This window comes from Sorex fumeus, unplaced genomic scaffold, assembly GCF_029834395.1.
Source record: "Sorex fumeus unplaced genomic scaffold, SorFum_2.1 ptg000019l, whole genome shotgun sequence".
Classification (NCBI taxonomy): Eukaryota; Metazoa; Chordata; class Mammalia; order Eulipotyphla; family Soricidae; genus Sorex; species Sorex fumeus.
Genome location: NW_026606076.1, coordinates 28,920,634 through 28,942,865, shown reverse-complemented (window position 1 = coordinate 28,942,865; position 22,232 = coordinate 28,920,634). Strand labels below are relative to the sequence as shown.

The 22,232-nt window shown below is 46.6% G+C and overlaps 1 protein-coding gene across 1 annotated transcript; it reads right to left on the bottom strand.

The window, feature by feature from the left end:
• Positions 1–10,297: 10,297 nt before the first annotated feature.
• LOC130022322 (zinc finger protein 345-like) lies at positions 10,298–11,773 on the bottom strand (the record flags this gene model as incomplete). The annotated part of the gene is made up of 2 exons (XM_056113068.1): positions 10,298–11,179; positions 11,600–11,773. Coding segments are annotated over 2 exons (1,056 nt in total), but the record flags the coding sequence as incomplete, so codon positions are not given.
• Positions 11,774–22,232: the final 10,459 nt, after the last annotated feature.

The window sequence follows — 22,232 nt, the reverse complement described above, 5'->3', positions numbered from 1 at the left end:
ACATCCAGAAATGCTCAGAGCTTACAGGTCAGGTTTTCAGGCTATGGTTTACCTATGGGTACGTGAATTTATAAAAGAAAAAGAGGATGAAAAATTAGAGGATGAAAAATTGTACTTGGAGCCAGAGTGATAGTACAGTTGGCAGGGCATATGTTCGGTCCCCGGCATCACATACAGTCCCCCAAGCACTCCCAGGAGTGACACTGATATTTGTGATTGAGGGGTGGTTTTTGTACCCTTTTACTTAGTTCCTATTTAATCAGATTTCCCCTGGATTCCATCATCAAGACCCATTATTTACAGGGACTAGAGCAATAGCACAGAGGGTAGGGCGCTTTCCTTGCATGTGGCTGACCCAGGTTCGATTCCCAGCATCTCATATGGTCCCCCAAGCACAGCCAGGAGTGATTCCTGAGTGCAAAGCCAGGAGTATCCCCTGAGCATCTCTGGGTGTGACCAAAAAAAAGGACCAATTTTTTACAGGTTAACATACAAATCAAGTCCAAATGCTGGGACACTGGCATAGGAAATAGTAATCATTACTATTATCATTATGGTTTGCTATATAAGGAAACTCAGGAGGTTAATTCAGGTTCACCAGGAACCCAGACGTTAGTAGGCATATGAAAATATACAGTGGCAAGAAATCTTAAGAGTTTACAGAATGGGAAGATCTTTGCGTTTCCCTGAATTGCAATCATCAGCAATTCCCTTTCCCTCATAGTACTGAAGACACCAGTTTAATTTGAACTTGAGAACTGTAACGTAAAGAATGAACTAGGAGTGTATATTTAAGACATCAAAAGGTTGAAACAGAGTGTTTGCCACAAGATCCCCCAAGCACCACACTTCAAGAGTAATTCCTGAGTGCATATTCAGGAGAAACCCCTGAGCATCACCCAGGTGGGACACAAAAATGGAAAAAAAAATGGTCAAAGGGCAAGCCGTGAGGAACCCAGAGATAATGGAGGCATTGTGTATCCCACCCAAGGGCTGGGGGAGATTGAATGATGCATTCAAGGTAAATTGAAATTCAGATTTTAGGGACTGCTGGGAGTTTGTCTTGCAGGGGATGACAGGATATAATCCCTTTCCCTCCCAGGCCCACCTGGAGTTATCCTGCCTGGGGAGCCAGAAGTAACTCCATTTCTGGTTGTGCCTTATCCCCACCCCTACAAAAAAGTACTTGTTTGTGTATTGAACAGAAAGCGCTATGTCAGGGGGATCAGGTTTATAAATTACAGATGTGAGCGATTTCAGTGATCCCTGCGATCAAGGCTTTCTCTGCCTGTAGATGGTTTTTCTGGGCTCACCTCCAGTATCACATGGTCCCCTGGTACCTCAGGGAGTAATCAGCTACCTCGGAAGCACCGGGAAACTTAGAATTTGCATCTTTTGGGAGGGAGACATAGTCAACAGTGCTCAGGGCTTATTTATTCCTGCCTTTGCACTCAGGAGTCACTCCTCTGGGGCCAGGGTTGAGGGCTCCTAACGTCCTAAGGTCCAGCAAATCCTAATGGTTTGGAGGGAATTGATGTAGGCATGCAGGAAAGCTCCCAAGGTAAAGGCAGTAAATTTCCCAGGAATAGCTCTGAAGTTGTGAAGGCCAACCTTGAAGAAAACAGAAACTAAGGCCTGATCACACCCTAACCTATGGCCAGTAACAGACCCAGAGAAGCTCCTGCAGAAACAAAAAGCCAGGAAAGGAATTTCAAAGATCATCACCACTCTCAACCTGCCTAGGCAACCTCCTTAGCAACGGGACTTTGACCTAGGTAAAAGCCTAGATTAGATTCCCTTCTGTTCCAGGGAGACCGCTCATTGGCTTTCCCAGACATTTGCGGGAGCAGGGCAATTGGAGGTTCCCCGAGTGTGGGAACCAAAGTCGAACTCCAGAAGGATGTGGGGTCCCCCAACACTGCTTCCGACCCCCTCACTCAAATAATATAGTCAGATCAGAAGGTGTGGACCAGGTGGGGTGGGGTGGGGGTTGGGGGATGACCCCAGACCTCAATGGTGCTGCTTCATTCTCGAGGGGTCCGTGTGCCAAGAGGAGTCACCTCTGATGGATTCAACTCTCTTACACCCGCAAAGTAAGACAGGGGATGAGAGAGTCCAGCATCTTCCGGCCCTGGCCGCGTCTGACTGGGCCTTGGTCAGGGAGTAAACTGGGGATCTGTGTCCGGGTGTCCCTGCTGCCTGGAGCTTGCCCCACTCACTCTATGTGTGGAAGGATACCCAGTTACCAGTGCTCCAGAGCCACCTACCCGAGAGCGAACAGGGTGACACAGGATAGGCTTGCCTTCCTGCAGTACGATGTGTCCAACCAACTCAGTTCTAAAGGTCTCCAGACCCCACTTCCACATATCACAGTGCCCCGCATTGCTGAGGGTGCCATCTTCCGTCCTGAGTTTTGAGTTTCTTATACACATGAGAAGTCCCATTTCTTCTGTTCTCCGTGGAGGAGGGTGGCAGAAGCCAGATTCAACTCCAGCATCTCCAGATGTCTGGGGTGAAGGTAACAGCAATCAGAGAAACTAGGGTGTGTTAAGGAGAATTTTAATTAACATACGTGGGGAGAGGATCACACCAGCATTGCTCAGGGATTCCTGCTGCTGGGACTCTCGGGGCCAATAGAGATAACCATGAAAAAAACTGCCTTTCTTCGAACACTCTTGAACTTATTCGCCAATGTGGCTTGGCACATGCCGCAGGCAACCGCAAGCGAATGTCCAAGCTGGCAAAACAATGCAGAGAAGCATCAAGGATGACCTCAAAGACAGGAGAACAGCGATGCTGGTAGATGTGGCAGAAGCCGGGAAAAGGTTTCATTATGTCCGCCTGTCCTTCACCAACTACAAGACCAAGATCACTCCCCTCCGACATCCTGATGGATCTATCACATCATCCAGAAGGGAAATGGAGAAGATTATTCATGACTTCTACTCAGATATCTTTAATAGCCATGTCTACCTGTCCGCATACCACATTCTGCACCATGGATATATCATTCCGAGTGTTCTCCCTTCAAAATTCAACATGCCATCTCGTCGGTAAAGAAACAAAGAACACCTGGCCCAGACGAGATCAGACCTGAACACTTGAAGAACTTACCATCAGTACTCATCAATACTCTGGCTCGGCTCTTCACACGCTGTCTGAATGCAAGGTTCCATCCCAATGGAAAACCAGCAAGACCGTACTACTATACAAGAAGGAAGCATCCACGACATTGGCAACTATTGCCCAATCTGCCTATTGTCTCTCATTTACAATCTGTTCACTCGAGTCATCCTGAATAGGATTAGCAGAATACTAGATGAAGAACAACCATGTGAACAAGGTGGGTTCCGAAAAGGATTCAGTACCATCTACAATATCCACACAATTACTAAGCTCATTGAGGTTTCTCAGGAGTTCAAGATGCCGCTCTGTCTAACGTTCATTGATTTAAAGAAGGCCTTTTTCTTCTGTTGAGATGGAAGCGGTCATAGAAGCCCTAGCCAATCAGGGTGTACAAACTCAATACATCAGGATCCTCCATGAGCTCTATTACGGATTCACTATGAGGATCTGACCACTGTACAAAGCAGTAATTATCCATGTCAAGAGAGGGGTTCAGCAGGGTGATACCATTTCACCAAAACTCTTCAGTGCCACCCTCAAGAACATCATGCGACGACTGGAATGGGAAGGAATGGGAGTGAAGATAGATGGTCGGCAACTATACCACCTCTGCTTTGCTGATGACATCATGCTAATAACACCCAACATCAGCCAAGAGGCAAAAATGATGACCTACTTCGACCGTGAGTGTGGAAAGGTCAGCCTACAGCTGAATTACGAAGCATCACAATTATGAAGACAATGTTTATTACAAACAGCCTCGTTTCTGATCCTCCATTCGCTTTCAATGGAACCACCATCTCCGAATGCAAGTTATATATACCTAGTTTGAGAAAGAAACATGATGAATGACCTGGCACCTGAGTTTCGCAGGAGGATGAGAGTGTCTTGGAATGCCTTCAAGAGCGTTTAAGAAATAACTAAGAGGACAAAGAACCTCCAGCTTCGAGCACATGTCTTCAATTCCACTGTTCTTCCTGCATTAACATATGCGTTAAAGACCTGGGCCCTATGAAAACAGGATGAGAACGCTACTTGGGTCTTTCAAAGAGGAATCGAAACAGCTATGCTTGGAATATCACGCATCACTCAAATGAGAGATAGAATCCGGAGTTCTGATCTCCATCGACGGTCAAGAATCAGGGATGCTGTCTGATCTTCTAAGGCATCAAAAATCAGATGGACTGGACATGAAATGAGGTTTACAGACAACCACTGGCCTAGACCCATTACTGACTGAATTCCACGGGACGTCAAAAGACTGCGTGGACGCCCACCTACAAGATGTTCAGACTTCTTACTCAAGACCCTGAAAAATCAGTTTGAGGCTCTCCATGTTCCTAGAACAAACAGATGCCATTGGGCTACACTAGCACGCAACAGGCATGCATGGAGACGTTACTGACACCCACTCGAATAAATCGATGAATAAAGGGAGATCAATTGATATATTTTTTAGGTTTTAGAATTACTGCTTTTATGCAGCAACATGGTTGGAACTGGAAGATTCTGTCTTGAGTGAAGTTAGCCAGAAAAAGAAACAAAAACAGGATGTTGTTCACTCATCTGTGGAGTACCGCACACTGGATGTGGAAATGTAATGTAAAGGGGCTGCTTAAATCATCCCTGATTCCAGAGTTTAGAGAGAAGCCGGACAAAGAAGGAATGAAATTTGGGGCGGAAGAGACCCAGAAGTTTACAGGGATCAGGGATTCATGAGTGAGGGGTGTAGCCATTTACCCAAAATACAGATGCAAGAGAACTGAAAACAAGAGATCTAAGCTGTAACCACTGAAACCTAGTCAAGTGCTTGTCCAGATGACAGGTGGGGGCAGAGTGGGCAGCTGGGTGGGGAGGGAATACAGGAACACGGGTGGAGGGAAGCTGATGCAGGAATTGGTGTTCAATGATGGTACGCCTAAACACAACTATCAACAACATTGAAAATACTGGCATTTTAATGAAGACTTTAAAAAACAATACAATAAAATAAATTTCCAGATTTCAGCACCCACTGAGGTTAAAGACCCTCTAGTCCCAGCATTAGGCTCCGTTATTTTTCCTGTGATGCTGAGACCATAGATGTTGTTGTGGGGATGGAGCCGGACCCCACCTTTCAAGTTGCATGCTCGGTCCACTGAGCACTCCAATGGCATAATAGTTTCAACAAGAGACTCTTACAGCACACTTGTATGCAATACCCCTGTTCCCTAAAGAAACTGCTGTAATGTCACATCCTAAACCTGTGATTTAAGTTCTGAAATCACACAAAAAGCACAATGAGAATTAGTCCAATGTTGAATGGAATGCAGCTGAATGACCAAACAGGTGGAGGACATCTCCATAGTTCTCACAGTCCAAGCAAGCCTACAGAAAGGGAAAATCTGCGGGAAGTGTTGCTGGGAGGAGCTCGGCAATCCCCAAAAAAATCCTTTTGGGTTTTGTTTTTAATCAGACCCAGTGATGCTTGGGATACCAAAGGGGATGCTGGACATCGAAGGTAGGCGGCATCTGTAAGGCAAGCACCCTCTGTGATGCACTGCTGTTCTGGTCCTAATTAACTTCACTATGGGCTCACAGTCACAATTTAACATACACACAATAAAAACATTTTTTAGCGCTTACAAGTGTACAGTAGGTAGGCATTTGCCTACCATGAGGCTGACAGGGTTTGATCCTTATACACTGCTAAAAGCAACTTATGAGAACCACCAGAAATAACTGTTGAGCATCCCCAGGCCCCATAACAAAAGAAAACTCAATTTCTTCCCATTTTCAAAAAAACATGACAATGATCCAAAGGCAAATATATGCATGGTGTCAGATTGACTGAGCAGGGTCCAGAAAGGGTACCCGACCCATTAGTTGTACAATCTGGCCAGTTATACAACTGGGAAAACAAGAGCCTTGAAACACATGGACTACTTGACATACCTGACAGATAGGGAAGAATCACAACAAAGTCAAGAAAGCAAAGCACTGGATCTCTCCGTAATGAACAGCTCTGGGGAGAAGACACCCCTACCCCATGCCACACCCCCACATTACATGTTCTAGGAATGAGAAGGGGACGCTCAATGTCCAATAAGCAATGAAAAGACGTTGTGGACTGGAAGACTCCTGGGTTGGCCACATGCAAGGTAGCATCCTACTTGCTCTACTATTATTCTGGCCATTTCTAAATAAATGAGAGAAAACGGGGGAAAATGGAAGAGCCCTTAGAAAGCTTTCAGGTTTAAGTCTCAGTCATACAATGAAACACCCATCCCTTCACCATGCCCATTTTCCATCACTAAAAACCCAAGTACAACGCCATTCCACAGCCTTCCTCTACCTGTGGGGCAGATAATTTCCAATTCTTTTCCCTACTTTGATTACATTCAATATTTTGACACAAGACCCACCATTATTATTTGGCATTTTACTCCGGCAGTTAGAACTGGTGAAAACGCAACAGTAGACAATTCTTTTTCATTTGCTGGTTATAAATAACATATGATTTTGGAATTCTGAAATTTTAACAATTAAATCTGGAGGAATTTCTGCAAAAACCTGCTGGGTTCCGAGATTTGTTCCTGAGTCTCTGGGATTATGGCCATTAAACAGCTTAATCACGAGCCAGAGAGGCGGTTCGTGGGAATGACTTAGGCTCTTGTTGGGGTGAGGAGGAATTGGCCAGCTCCACACCCATCCTGCGAGGCCCCACGTATCTTCCTGAGTGTGGGCACAAACCTGACTTTCCAAAGGCCTTTGGCGGATGGAGGCCACCGAGCCGCCAAGGAGGAGCAGTTGGCGGGACAGCACCAATTCCCCCTGGGGTGGACCTGGGACAGTAACCTACTGCAGGGTCCAGATGCTTTTCTGCTAAAAGGCACTGGGTTTCGAGATTTGTCTCTGAATCTCTGGGATCATGTCCATTACTCACCTTGATCACGAGCCATAGAGGTCAATCGTAGGCGCCAGACAACTCGGGGTCTCGTTGGGGCAGGGGGAAAAGGGCCAGCTCCACCACCATCCCATTAGGCCCTGCATGTCTCCTCACTGCAGTCCCAAACCTAACCGTCCAGAACCCTAAGATATGGCGGCCACTGAGCCGCCAGGCACAAAACCTATTCCCACCTGAAATACCCAGCTTAGGTAACCTACTGTGGGGACAGAACAGATTTCTTCTGAAAGCCACTGGGTTCCGAAATTAGTTTCTGAGATTCTGGGATCAGCCAGAGAGTTCGTACATGGGCAGTGACTCGGGGTCTCATTGAGGTGGGGAGGAAAGTGCAGAGTCCAGCCCAATCCCATGAGACCTTGCATGTCTTGTCACTGCAGGCCCAAACCTGTCTGTCCAATGGCCTCTGGAAGATGGTGGCCACTGAGCCACCAAGTGGGATCAGGCGGAGACACACCCCCTTTCCCCCTTGTGGTGGTCTGTCGCCGGTAGCTCATTGTGGGTATCGGGCACATCTCTGCAAAAAGCCGCTGGGTTCTGAGATTTATCTCTGAGTCTCTGGGATCATAGCCTTTAAGAGGTTTGATCAGGAACCAGAGAGACCTTGCCTCCAATTATATAGCTGAGCAGGAAATGGTTTGTTGGTGTGTCTTGCACATACCTAACATTGGCTGTTTACTTTCTTGGAAGACTTTGCCCAAAGTTTTTGGAGTCTGGCCAAAGGCACAGCATCAATTTTGGAGTATCTGGAAGTCTGATGGTGCCATCAGGCTGCTGATGCAGTCGCCTTACAGGCACATATTGACCTGCTGGCGGTACCATAATCCCAGGTTGTAGAAATTCTATATATGGAAAAAAAAAAACACCAATAGTGGGGTTGGAATCACTGTGAAGCTACTAGGATGCTAGCCTCCCCATCCGATAGGTACCCAGCAGCACCACAGAATAATTCCTGATATGCACAACCAGAAGTAAACCTTGTGCATCAAAGAATCCCTTCCAACTGCCTTGAATAAAAGCAGCTATTAAAATTAATCCAAAGAGGGGCTGAAGTGATAGCAGAGCGGGTAAGAGGTTTGACTTGCACGTGACCAACCCGGGTTCGAATCCCAGAAACAATATGGTCCCCTGAGCTTTACCAGGAGTAATTCCTGAGTGCATAAGTCAGGAGAAACCCATGTGAAACGCTGAGTGTGACACAAAAAACAAAAAAATATATATAATCCAAAGAGTAAATTTTCAAGGCATATACCTCTCATTTGTCTAAACAAAACCCAAAGTGCCAAACCCAGCACTGAAGCCAATGAAAATGACTGACGGCAAAAGTGTCCCTTTCCTTTGGGGGCTGCCTGTGAACATATCTGGAGTTTCGATAAGTGTTAGGTCCAGTCCAAAGGCTCAAAACAGGGTCCTTCACAGTCTCCAGTAGGGAGGAATGAGATGACCAACACCTCCACTCTTTGCAAGCTCCTCACACCAAGGCCTGAAGTCCATGTGCCCAACCTCCAGTGCCGTCTTGGACCTGGATCGATGGTGGCTGCAGGGGCACTCAGGATAACGCACCTTCACCCATGACACCTGAGTGACAGAACAGCACCCAATGCACCCCTCAAAAGCTCCACATCCACTAAAGCCTGGATATCCAGAACAAGTAACAAACAAGCGTGAATGCACCATACAAGCTGGCTTGACCTGGCGCTCAAGTGGCCAAACCAGGGTGCTCAAGCATCCCAAATCCTAACACAGGAAACACGGAAGAATGAAGGATTACCTATTTTTCCATTTTCAAAGTATTCAATGCTGCATCTTGGTTGATTTCTGCCATAATTCCCGCTAACCAGCCCCACTGGGCCAAGCCAGAAGCATAGCAAACAACAACAGAGTAGTGAGCCATTACAGCTCTGAGCAGGAGGGTGTTTATTCAGTTTATTCAGTCACCTTCCTCCTTATTTTCATCACCATGACCCATTATTTACAAGTTAACACACAAGCAGTTCCAAGCACAAGAATACTGGCATAGGTGCAGCCCGGGTAAAAATCAGCAAGCTTCAGCAAAGTACTTCCCACATTCCTTACATATATACGGTTTCTCTCCACTGTGAATTCTCCTATGTATAGTCAATTGCGAGGATGAAGTAAAGGCCTTTCCGCATTCCTTACATATATATGGTTTCTCTCCAGTGTGAATTCTCCTATGTACACAAAGGTATGAGGCTTCAGCAAAGGACTTTCCACATTCCTTTTTTTTTTTTCAGATTCTATTTTTATTTTATTTTACTTAAATTTTTGGGGGGATCCACAGCTGGCTGTGCTCAGGGCTTATTCTTTTTTTATTTTTTTACAGTTGTAGATTTACAATTTTTTTTTGTGCTTGGGTTTCAATTATACAATGATCAAATACCCATCCCTCCACCAGTGTCCGTTTTTCACCACCATGGATAATATCCCTCCCACCCCCATTCCCCCATCCCCCCCTGCCTCTGTGGCAGGACAATCCCCTGTGTTCTCTCTCTCCGTTTGGGTGTTGTGGTCTGCAAAAGAGGCATTGAGTGGCAAACATGTTCAGTCCATAGTCTACTTTCAACATGCATCTCCCCTCCTGGGAGGATCCTCCAAACATCCTTTATTTGGTGCTCCCTTCTCTATCTGAACTGCCCTTTCCTCTAGGATACCCGGCTGGCCTCTAAGTTATGGAGTAATCCTCCTGGTGCTGATCTCAGCTATTCTTGGGTATTAATCTCATACTTTGTTACTTTATATCCCCCAGATGAATGCAATCTTTCTATGTCTATCCCTCTCTTTCTGACTCATTTCGCTTAGCATGATACTTTCCATATTGTACCACTTGTATGTAAATTTCATGACTTCATCTTTTCTAACAGCTACATAGTACTCCATTGTGTAGATGTACCAAAATTTCTTTAACCAGTCATCTGTTCTTGGGCATTCAGGTTTCTTCCAGTTTCTGGCTATTGTAAAGAGTGCTGCAATGAACAAACAAGTGCAGATGTCACTTCGACTATACATTTTTGCTTCTCTGGGATATATTCCCAGGAGTGGTATTGCTGGGTCAAATGGGAGCTCAATTTCTAATTTTTTGAGAATCGTCCATACTGTTGTCCAGAAGGGCTGACCAGTGGACATTCCCACAAACAGTGAAGGAGTGTCCCTTTCTCGCCACATCCACGCCAACATTCCTTACATATATTATGGTTTATCTCCAGTGTGAATTCTCCTATGTACACTAAGTCTTGAGGCTCCAGCAAAGGCCTTTCCACATTCCTTACATATATATGGTTTCTCTCCAGTGTGAATTCTCCTATGTATAGTAAGGTTTGAGGATTTAGCAAAGGCCTTCCCACATTCCTTACATATATACGGTTTCTCTCCAGTGTGAATTCTCCTATGTACACTAAGGCTTGAGGCATCAGCAAAGGACTTCCCACATTCCTTACATATATACGGTTTCTCTCCAGTGTGAATTCTCCTATGTATAGTAAGGCTTGAGGATTTAGCAAAGGCCTTCCCACATTCCTTACATATATACGGTTTCTCTCCAGTGTGAATTCTCCTATGTACACTAAGGCTTGAGGCATCAGCAAAGGACTTCCCACATTCCTTACATATATACGGTTTCTCTCCAGTGTGAATTCTCCTATGTACACTAAGTCTTGAGGCCAAAATAAAGGCCTTTCCACATTCCTTACAAACATAGGGTCTCTCTCCAGTGTGAATTTTCCAATGTTCACTAAGTCTTGAGGCCAAAGCAAAGGCCTTTCCACATTCATTACATATATACGGTTTCTCTCCAGTGTGAATTCTCCTATGTACATTAAGGCTTGAGGCTGTAGCAAAGGCCTTTCCACATTCCTTACATATATACGGTTTCTCTCCAGTGTGAATTCTCCTATGTACAGTAAGTTTTGAGGCTCCAGCAAAGGCCTTCCCACATTCCTTACATATATACGGTTTCTCTCCAGTGTGAATTCTCCTATGTACACGAAGGCTTGAGGCTTCAGCAAAGGACTTCCCACATTCCTTACATATATACGGTTTCTCTCCAGTGTGAATTCTCCTATGTACACTAAGCTTTGAGGCTTCAGCAAAGGACTTCCCACATTCCTTACATATATACGGTTTCTCTCCAGTGTGAATTCTCGTATGTACACTAAGTTTTGAGGATTCAGCAAAGGACTTCCCACATTCCTTACATATATACGGTTTCTCTCCAGTGTGAATTCTCCTATGTACACTAAGCTTTGAGGATTCAGCAAAGGACTTCCCACATTCCTTACATATATACAGTTTCTCTCCAGTGTGAATTCTCCTATGTACACTAAGTTTTGAGGCCAAAATAAAGGCCTTTCCACATTCCTTACAAACATAGGGTCTCTCTCCAGTGTGGATTTTCCAATGTTCACTAAGTCTTGAGGCCAAAGCAAAGGCCTTTCCACATTCCTTACACATATATGGTTTCACTCCAGTGTGAATTCTCCTATGTGCAATAAGTCCTGAGGCTCCAGCAAAAGCCTTCCCACATTCCTTACATGTATACGGTTTCTCTCCAGTGTGAATTCTCCTATGTACACCAAGGCTTGAGGATTGAGCAAAGGCCTTCCCACATTCCTTACATTTATACGGTTTCTCTCCTGTGTGAATTCTCCTATGTACACTAAGATTTGAGGCTTTCGCAAAGGCTTTCCCACATTCCTTACATATATATTGTTTCTCTCCAGTGTGAATTCTCCTATGTACACTAAGACTTGAGGCTTTCGCAAAGGCCTTCCCACATTCCTTACATATATACGGTTTCTCTCCAGTGTGAATACTTCTATGTATACTGAGGCCTGAGGATCGAGTAAAGGCATTAGCACACTCCTGACATATAGAAGGCTTCTCTGCACTATGAGTTTTCATAGGTCCATTAAAACTAGAGGTCTGAATGAGGGCCTTCCCACATGTCTGACATTCACGAGGTTTCTCTCCTGTATGAATTCTCCTATGCATAAGATGTGATGATTGATCAAAGGCCTTCCCACATGTTTCACATGCAAAAGGTTTCGCTCCTGAATTTATATTCATATGGTCATGATGGAGTAACCCTTGACTCACACTTTGTTCTTGGGGCTGACATTTCTGTGGATTCTGTCCACTATGGTTTTCTAAGGGTACACCACAGTACTGAGAACATGGGGAGGCTCCTCCACATTCCTTACACCTATATGGGTTCTGCTCACGGTGACTGTGGTTGAGGGTATGTTGCTGTGAGGGACTAACTATAAACAGTGCTTCTCTCCCTAGCAGGTACCCCATTGGGGAATTTTGTGTCTGTGAACTGAGAATAACACACTCCAAGGAACTTTCTCCAGGAGAGGGCTTCTTCAGAGTGAGGTAGCTCTCACCATTCTGATCACCCTCAGAAGAAATCCCGCCTGTCTCATCGTCCTCATGGGGCTGAGGGCAGGATTGATCAGTCGAGACATTATCATACAGTGCAGGATCAGAGACATTCCACTCGGGGTGGCAGCTTTCCTGCAGAACAACAGAGGATTCTAATTATTGACTTATACACTGAGTCTTCCTGTCAAAAAACTGAGCCCTTCAGATGTAGTTCCACACATATGCACCACAAAAATGCAATTACTGACATATGAATTGTCTTACTATTGAATAACTTCATGTTACCGTAAGTTGGACGCACAACATTGATGGATAGAGAGTAAATTTTGGGACTTTCCCCCTTTTTAATTTAATGAAGGAATACAACTAGAAATAATTCCTTCTATAGAAAACGGACACATCCATTTCAAGAGAAAATGAAATAGATTCACATGTGGATTTGGTTAAAGTTCTGTGTGGAACCTGTGATGCAGGGGTGAAGACTACGCTGCATCGTAACGCAGCTGAGACAGATCACGTGGCCATTGCAATGCTCTCACCACAAGTGATTCCTTTCAGGATCAATAAAGTTTTTTTTCTTTCTGTTTTGTAGTGTCTATTCATTGGAGGTTGGGTGGGTGGAGGAGCACACCATGCAGTGTCTCGGATCAGTTCTGTGGGTCTATGCTGTCTATAAGGCGTGCTGGGTAAGGACCATCCATCCCTATGCAAAACAAGTATATTTCTCACTGCACCATCTCTAGGGCGCACAAATTAGCTTTCTAAACAACTACCACTGTCAAGCCAATCAAAAACTCACAGTATTTTTATACACGGTTGATGTCAGCACCTAGCAAAGCTAAGAGTCCTCTACTCCAAGCATCAGGTTTTGGAATTTATCCCTGCCAATCCCAGCCCTCCACCTTTACAATCACATACTTGGGACACTCCTGCTGGCATAATAATATTTATTCTGTATTCGTGAATCTTACCAACTCACTCGTACTTGTTGACCCCATTTCCAAATCAAAGTGCTGTAATACCAAATTCTGAAGTCGCGGTTTCAGTTCTGAAACTGAAGAGAACATGCAATTCACACATGTCACATATGTCACAATATGTAGCAAAATGATGCCATGTAGTTAAGAGTACATCTCTGTGGTTCTCAAAGTCCAAAGAGTCCCACACTAAACAAAAGATTCGGATAGTGGAAAACTGTGAGGATCTTGGCAATTCTACACTAGGTTATGTTTTTGTTTTTGAGCAGACCTGGTGATGTTCGGGGAACCAGGTTATTGAACAGATTATTGAACAGGTCACATTCAGGCACTGCAAGGCGCTCCCTGCTGTACTATCGTTTAGATCCAAACTATCAATGTTATGGTCTTATTTATTGGAAAGCCATGGAAGCAAATTACAGGATCATTCTGTGATTGACAATCCAAGTAAATGAAGAGCAGCTTGAGTGCGGCACAGACCCAAGGATACAGGACACCAAGGCCCCGGCCTCAGCAGCATGTTTCACACATGCTCAGGGCACCCATACACTGCACAGGGCCTGATCCAGGAAGGGTCCTCAGACACTCACCCGCACACACGCCTCTCCTACCCGACCTCAAAACTCCTCCTTCAAGCCAGGAGATCACTGCAGGTTTCATTCCAGTGTGCCCTGTCGCAACAGAGACAGAGGCATGGATAAGTCACAGGGAAAAGGTGACAGGTAAATGCCCATGTTTTCTTGATATAAGTGGGCATTTATCTGAAAATCATGAACAGAATGTCCATTTCCAAAATTCCACATATTTCTAGTTATTCGAGAGGTAAGACCCAAGAAAATATCACAAATACTCTAGACCTGGCCTTGTGTATGGCAGATAGGGGGTTGATTAGCACAGTATGTTTTTGTTTTTTGTCTTGTTTTGGGTCTCACCTGGCAATGATCAGGGGAGACTCCTGACTCTGTATTCAGAAATCACTACTGCTGGTGCTCGGGTATGACATGGGTTGCCGGGAATTTAACCCACATGCACCGCTTGCAAGAAAATCACTTTCATCCCTGTACTATCTCTCTAGGTTCAGAAGCACATGGAGTTTCCTCAGCCCCTCATGAACTTTTCACGGACTTCAGTAAAACTAAGTGCATAATAAATCTGGAAATGGCCAAGCGTGACAAGATACCCTTATTTTTTAAGCTAAAAATGTATCCAGAAAGAGAGCACAGCAGGAGTTTCTCACGGACAATCCAGTTGTGATACCCGATATCTCCTAGGGTCCCTCATGCCAGCCAGGAGCAATCCCTGAGTGCAGAGTCCAGAAGCAACCCCTAAGTCCTGCTGAAGTCTCACAAGAACCATTAGAAGTAAATCAAAGCACTGAAATAGGGCAGCGTCTAATGAGTTGAGAGATGAAATATCAAATCCCCTGTGGTGGGAAAGAGATAGTACAGCAGATAAGACAGAAGTGCTGCACATACATGTGGGTTTGATCCCAGGCAGCCCATATGGTCTTGGAGCAAGGCCAGGTGTGGACCCTGAATACACAGGCAGGAATAATTCCTAATCCCTAAGGAAAAAAGAAAATGCAAAAACCGTCTGACTTGAGTGACTGATGCAAAAGTACTGGGGGTGAGGCAGCGACAGTTTAACTTGCCAAGAGGTTTAAATATACGGTTCCATATGGCCCCTGAACACTCGTAGTCGTCATCCTTTAGCACAGAGCCAAGAGAACTGTGGACTGTGCCCCCCAAACAAAGGCAACAGCAAAACCAATTAAACACACAAAATTTCGTGTAGTACACAAAGTGAATTGATTCACCAATGGATGGAACTATTTAAAGGGACCTGGGTGATAACTGGGCAGAGAGGGATCTTCCCATGGACACAGTTGAAACGCGTTGATCTGAATCACCCCATAGGGTCCGGCTACCCCACAAGAGTAATTCCTGAAGACAAAGCTGAGAGTAAGCCCTGAGTATCCACAGTTGAACCCTAAAAAACACGAGGGAGGGAAGAGCTACTGCACGCCCGTCACAGAGCAACTGTTGGACACACAGCTTCCGCCCAACCCCAGTGAGCCAACGCAGGTCTGTTCAGACATGGTTGGCTCCACACTGCTCTCACCGACAGCCTGCATATTCTGGTAGGTCTCCAGCATCACGTCCCTGTAGAGCTTCCGCTGAGAGGCCTCCAGGCATAACCATTCCTCTGGGGTGAAGTTCACAGCCACGTCATGGAAGGTCACTGTGTCCTGAGTCAGCACACGAAGAGGGTGGGAGTCAGAATCTATCTTAGCCTCATTCACACTACTCTGAGGCCAGGTCCCAGGGTCCTATATTGTCGCGGGGCCTCTCCACTCCGAATAAACCAGCCTCCATGCTCACGCATGACTGATGGGCCCCAAAAATCACATAAGGCAACTGGATCTGCTAAAGTGGGACGATGTGATACAGAAGGTTCTTGGATGTATCTGCCTTTCCTGGTAACCCCCCGGCCAATTCGAGCACCACTGTTCCAGTGAGCATTGTAGAGAGGATCACCTGAACACAGACTTGTACGATCCAAAAGGCTATCCCTGGGTGTAGCAAAAACTACTGCATGCTCACCGCTGCACCCCCACAGCACATGACCACTAGGATTGAGAACTCGAGAGTCCATATAGACAACTACTCAGAACAGTGCATGGCATGTCTGCCTGTAGGAACTCACTGCACTGGACCACCCCACATCCCGCTCAAAGAATTTAGAAGTTTCTTGACCCCAACATCTCTACTGGCCGCAGAGATCCTTGGCTTTCTCCTTGGGATCAGCACATGCCCAGAAATCCACACACAAGATTATGTGAACTTAAGCCTATATGACCGAGCAGGTAGTCTCTCCAACGCAGGAAGGACAAAACAGGAGAAAAGCAAGTCTGGAGGCCCAAGTCACTGCAGTTGCCAGGGCGCAAACGGGGCCAACACACCCCAGGGTGCTCTGACGCCAGTCAGTTGTGAATCCAGAGCACAGAGTCAAGAGGACAGCTGATGAGAAAAACGATGCAAAAGAAGCCGAAGCAGCAGTTTGGCGTAATAGGACAGCTACTTCAGGGACAGCATGTAGGACTGGCGATCCCCAACATCCCATATGGTCCACAAGTACTGCCAGGGGCAATGCCAGAGTGCAGCACAAGAAATGATTGCAAGAATCCTTGCTCTGCCACCCCAAAGAAAACAGAAAACCCAAGATGAAACCTTTGGACCTCCAGCATCCCATTCGTCACCTAGACCTTTCAGGAATGAGCATTGAGCACTGAGCTTTGAGTACTCCTCTTGCACCACTGGGTCGGTCCCAAGGCCAAATAAAACAAAACAAACATACACAAAAGCAGCTTCAAACAGCAGAATGGGACGGTCCGATCGGAAGTCTCATCTTGGAATCCGTCCAAAAGAAACTCAAAACAGATGGTCCAGGAAGCCTGGGCACTCCTGGTACTACCTCATGTCATTCTATCCCTCTACTCCTACCTGGGGATGGTTTAGGAGAAGCCGCGTCACCATCTTCTCCTGTCACTGATGTTCTGAGGATCAGCACGAGGCTCCCTGCAAAGACCTGGAGAAGTAGGAACATTGAGCACCAGACAGGAGCACCTCCTCCCACTCTTGAGCTCAGAGCAGCCACACCCTCTGGCACAGCCTCACAATTCTACCTCTGGGAGACAATGGCAGAAGCTCCTGTCTCCGCTGGGGATGCAAATTTTGTTGGCATCTGTGCTGTACTTCAGGAGAGGAGCCTGGGCCCAGGCTAAAGGGGAAGAAAAGACAGCCTTCTCTGATCCCCAGATTCCTCTCTGGCTCCCACAGGAAAGTCCCTGTAGGCCCTTTCAGGGGCCGACTCTCAGCCCAGGAGCTCCCGAATACTAGCGCCCCCCTGCAGCTGGCAGCAGTGCTGTCCCTTGGGAACCGTAGCCTGGAATGTGTCTACACCATATGACTTAGAGTGAACAAATCTTCGACGCTCTCTTGTAGGGTAGACAAGGACATGCAACTGGGCACTCTGTTCTGGGGACCTCAGTATTTACCACAATGGCCTGTGTCGTCTGCTCAGGGAGAGATGAAGAGTCAGGGGTGCTTTGCAGCTTGATGTGAGGGACCTGAAATTCATGAACCAGAAAAAGATACACTGGTATTGTGGTTAGAAGGCAATAATGTGAACTGGGTGCTTGACTAGATGAACCAACTAATCCTCTTTATCCGATATGGCCCCCAGCAGCGCCAGGGATAATACGTGAGCTTAGAGACTCGAGTAACTCATGAGCATCTCCGCGTATGTGCTCTCTCTCCCCCTAAAATATAAAGAACCAAAAATAGCCCCCAAAATACATTTTCATTGGCAAACCTCTGCCACCTGCAGGCCCCCTTCCCCCCCATATACCCCGCATGATCGCGTCTATCACGGGAGAAAATGAAGATAACCAGCAACAGGTCTCCTGCCATTAGGTGGAGGGGCTGAAGCTCTGCACCTCAAATCTCGGGATTCTACAGAAGCGAGCTTAGGGCCGATGGTTCTAACATGGGACTGCTGGGACGATTGGAATAGCCAAGCCCTCGGATGATTCCCGCATTCACCCACTGTTGCCCCATCCTGGAGCTGGAGACGATCATGGCAAAAGAGGCATGCCAGAATCACGAACTCACAACTGTCACACCTGAACCCTGAGACAGCCCCCACTGCACCCCCAAAGCTCTGCGTCGCCCTAAAGCCTCCATCACACCTCACGATCCACCTGTATGTTGGCGAACAAGTGAAAAACCAGCGCAAAAGTGCCCCCCAATTTGGCTCGGCCCCTCGGCTCAGAGTGTGGAAACGGGAAGGTGCAGGGTGCTCACAGGAGGTTGTTCGAATCCTGCAACTAAATCCTTCTTCAGAGTCCCCCTTCCAGGTAAGGTAAAGGTAAAGGTAAAGGCCCTCCCGTTGATCGTCGATTTGCTCGAGCGGGCCCAGTAACGTCTCCATTGGAGACTTTGTTTTTACTGTGTCTGGCATATCGAATACTCTCGGTAGCTTGCCGGGCTCTCCGAGAGGGGCGGAGGAATCGAACTCGGGTCGGCCATGTTGGCCGCTTGTAAGGCGAACGCCCTACTGCTGTGCTACCGCTCCAGCCCATGGGGAGCAAATTTACTTGTCCTTTGCCAAGTGAGCAACAGCCCCAGTGTCTGAGGGATGGAAAATGAACCATGACATTTATGACATCACTTATGACATCACTTCCGCTTCCATTAGGTACTGTAAAGAGCCAGAGTCTAGGCACAGAGAACCTTTTTGCCACCCAGGTGAATCTGTGCTGCACGGGGGATGGACTCGAATAGAGGAGTGGAGAGGCAAATGCTGGACTGGTCGGTCACACACTGGGGGAGTGGGGGTAAGAAGTCGCCTGATCCTGCATTTTCACCTAACATCGAATCAATGATATCTAAACACAGAATGTTACCCTGACTCTTCTCAAATGATCTTTGCGCTCAGAGACAAGAGTAAACACTGAGCACTGTAGGCTGTGGTGAAAAATATAACAAGAAAAAAGGCAAATTCTACCGAACCGGGGGCGGGGGAATGATGTACAGAGACAAATTCGAGAATGAAACATTAACAGAGTCAAATTTCTGGTCCTTAAAAATCCCCTATTCTTGAGGCTGGAGAGACAGCACAGCGGATAGGGCGTATGACTTGCACACGGCCAACCTGGGTTCGATTCCCCGCATCCCATATCATCTCCTGAGCATTGCCAGGAGTAACACCTGAGTGCAAAGCCAGGAGGAAACCCTGTGCATCGCCAAGTGTGACCCAAAAAAGAAAAAATAATCCCATATTGAAGGGGGGCGTTCCGGTCCGTCCTTCACGCCCTACCGAGGTCACCAGTTGCCCCCCACGAGCGGCTCTCCAGCACGGCCACAGCCCCAGAAGCACAAGGGCTTAATGCAGAACCCAGCAGCTTGGAGCAGAAAAGTGAAAGGACTACGCGTTAATCCAGGCAATCATTTCTGCCCAGAGGGGAAAGGGTGTTGCTCCCTTCCGCCCTCCTCCCTCTGGAAAGAAAGATGGCGGCCACATCGGAGCCTTGTGGACAGCAGGTATGAGCCGGGGGTGTGGGGGAGACTAAAACCTCATGGGAAGGGGGGCGTTCCAGTCCGTCCTTCACGCGCTACCGAGGTCACCAGTCGCCCCTCACGAGCGGCTCTCCAGCACGGCCACGGCCCCAGAAGCACAAGGACTTAATGCAGAACCCAGCAGCTTGGAGCAGAAAAGTGAACGAACTATGCATTGATCCAGCCCATCAAGTCTGCCGGAGGGGAAAGGGTGTTGCCCCATTTGCCCTCTCCTCTCGGGAAAGAAAGATGGCGGCCGCATGGGAACCTTGTGGACAGCAGGTATGAGCCGGGAGTGTGGGGGCGACTAAAACCTCATGGGAAGGGGGGCGTTTCGGTCCGCCCTTCATGCCCTACCGAGGCCACCAGTTGCCCCCACGAGCGGCTCTCCAGCACGGCCACAGCCCCAGAAGCACAATGACCTAATGCAGAACCCAGCAGCTTGGAGCAGAAAAGTGAACGGACTATGCATTGATCCAGGCCATCAAGTCTGCCGGAGGGGAAAGGGTGTTGCCCCATTCGCCCTCTCCTCTCTGGAAAGAAAGATGGCGGCCACATGGGAGCCTTGTGGACAGCAGATATGAGCCGGGAGTGTGGGGGCGACTAAAACCTCATGGGAAGGGGGGCGTTTCGCTCCGCCCTTCACGCCCTACCGAGGCCACCGGTTGCCCCCCGCGAGCGGCTCTCCAGCACGGCCAGGACTCCAGAACACAGAAACCAATTTCTTAACTATCTGACTTTCAGTAGAAATACTTCCAGGGTCAATAGGTAAAAGAGCAGAAATCCAAAACCAACATTTAATTCTTGAACCCAGCCGTAGAAAGCAAATCACTTCACAATGCTTTTTCAACATGTCTGATTTGGGGGGGGGGGGTAAACTCTAAATAATAGTGGTGAATCTTTTATTGAAACAATGAATCTAATCAAAGCAGATAGAGTGTTAACTAGAATTCATCTGCCTCACAGGGACGGGGAGGGGTGGGGGGTGGGGATTTATTGGGGTTCTTCATGGTAAAAAATAAGTATTGGTAAAGGGAAATGGTTTTGATATTTGCATGACTGAGACATAAACCTGAAAGCTTTGTAACCTTTCCCACAGTGATTCAATAAATAAATAAATAAATAAAAATAATAATCCCATATTTTTGATCTATCCATGCTACAGAAACTCACAGTTTCTCCTGAATCCCTGTTGTTCTTTCACCATTGTGCATATATATGTGTATATATAAGTGTGACTTTGTTTGATTTTTGTTTCGAGGCCACAACCGGCAGATTCAGGGCTTACTCCTAGCTCTACACGGAGGAGTCACTCTGGTACAGACCATATGGGATGCAGGGCATAGAACCTGGGTCGAATGCTTGGATGGTTCCTTACCCACAGTACTATGGCTCTGGGTCTAAGTAAACGTGCTCCTAGCACACCCAGTGGGATTCCTGAGCAAATGTCCTTACTCCTGGAAAACCAAAACTTTCTTGCTTAAAAAAAAAAAAAAATCCTTTACCCTGGTTGGACTCTAGTTCTAAACAATTTAGGTTTAACATTGGTTCATCATTTCTCCTCTGGTACAAGGAGCTGAGGCTTTCTGAGTAACACCCATCCCAATCACACCCATTTCCTTAGTATTCGTTTTTAATTCCCTGTGATCTGCTTCCCCTATACATTATTCACCCATTTTCCCTAATTACAACCTTGAATTGTAAAGTCAGATTATCCAAAAATCTCTGGATTTTGTATTTGTAAATAAAATGTTGACTTTCTCTTTCCTTTATATCCTCTACAGTTTACTTTATAAAAATATCCTTTTTTTCCCTGAACAAGGACCAGTGCAGTCCCAAATTGGGAAGTTTGTGCTGGGAGGATAGGGATGGCCATGCCCCCAGCCCTCAGCTTTGTCTAGACAAAGGAAGGCAATATTATGCTTTTGTAACTTCAGAGTTAATTAACTGCAGATACTATATACTCCTAGGCACTGTCTTGTTTATGAGACTGAAGCATCATCTGCCCTTTGTTCTTAGCACCCCAAAAGCAAGAGACTGACTGGACCCAGGAGAGCTGTGAGCTACCCAAGCATCGAAAAGGGACAGGTAAGAGGGGTGACTGATCATTTACGCAGATAAACATTTGGCAGAGTAAATTCTCATGGGGAGATTTACCCAAGGAGACACTCTGTCTCCCAGGGATATCTATGTTGCTTTTACCTTTTCCTCTAGTTGTATAAGTTATCAAAACTTGTAGATGTTTGGATAAACACAGTAAGAGACAAATATCCCAACACTTAGTTCTCTGGGCTTTGACAGCAAATAAGGCTTTTTTTCTTTTTTCTTTTTAGGGTCACACCCGGTGATACAAGGGAATACTCCTGGCTCTGCGCTCAGGAGTTACTCCTGGCATTGCAGAAGGAACCATATGGGATGCTGGGAATCGAACCCAGGTTGGCTGTGTGCAAGCCAAACACCCTACCCGCTGTGCTATCTCTCCAGCCCCCAGAGCAAATAAGGCTTTTAGCACTTACTTCTCTGGGCTCTGAGAGCAATCAAGGCTTTTACTGTAAATCCCAGACTAAGTCTTCAGGCCAGTTCACCTTGTCCTTCCCCATGGGGATCCTCTCTCTAATGCTGTAACTGTTTGCATCAAGACCATGCACACATGCTTTCTAGAATGTT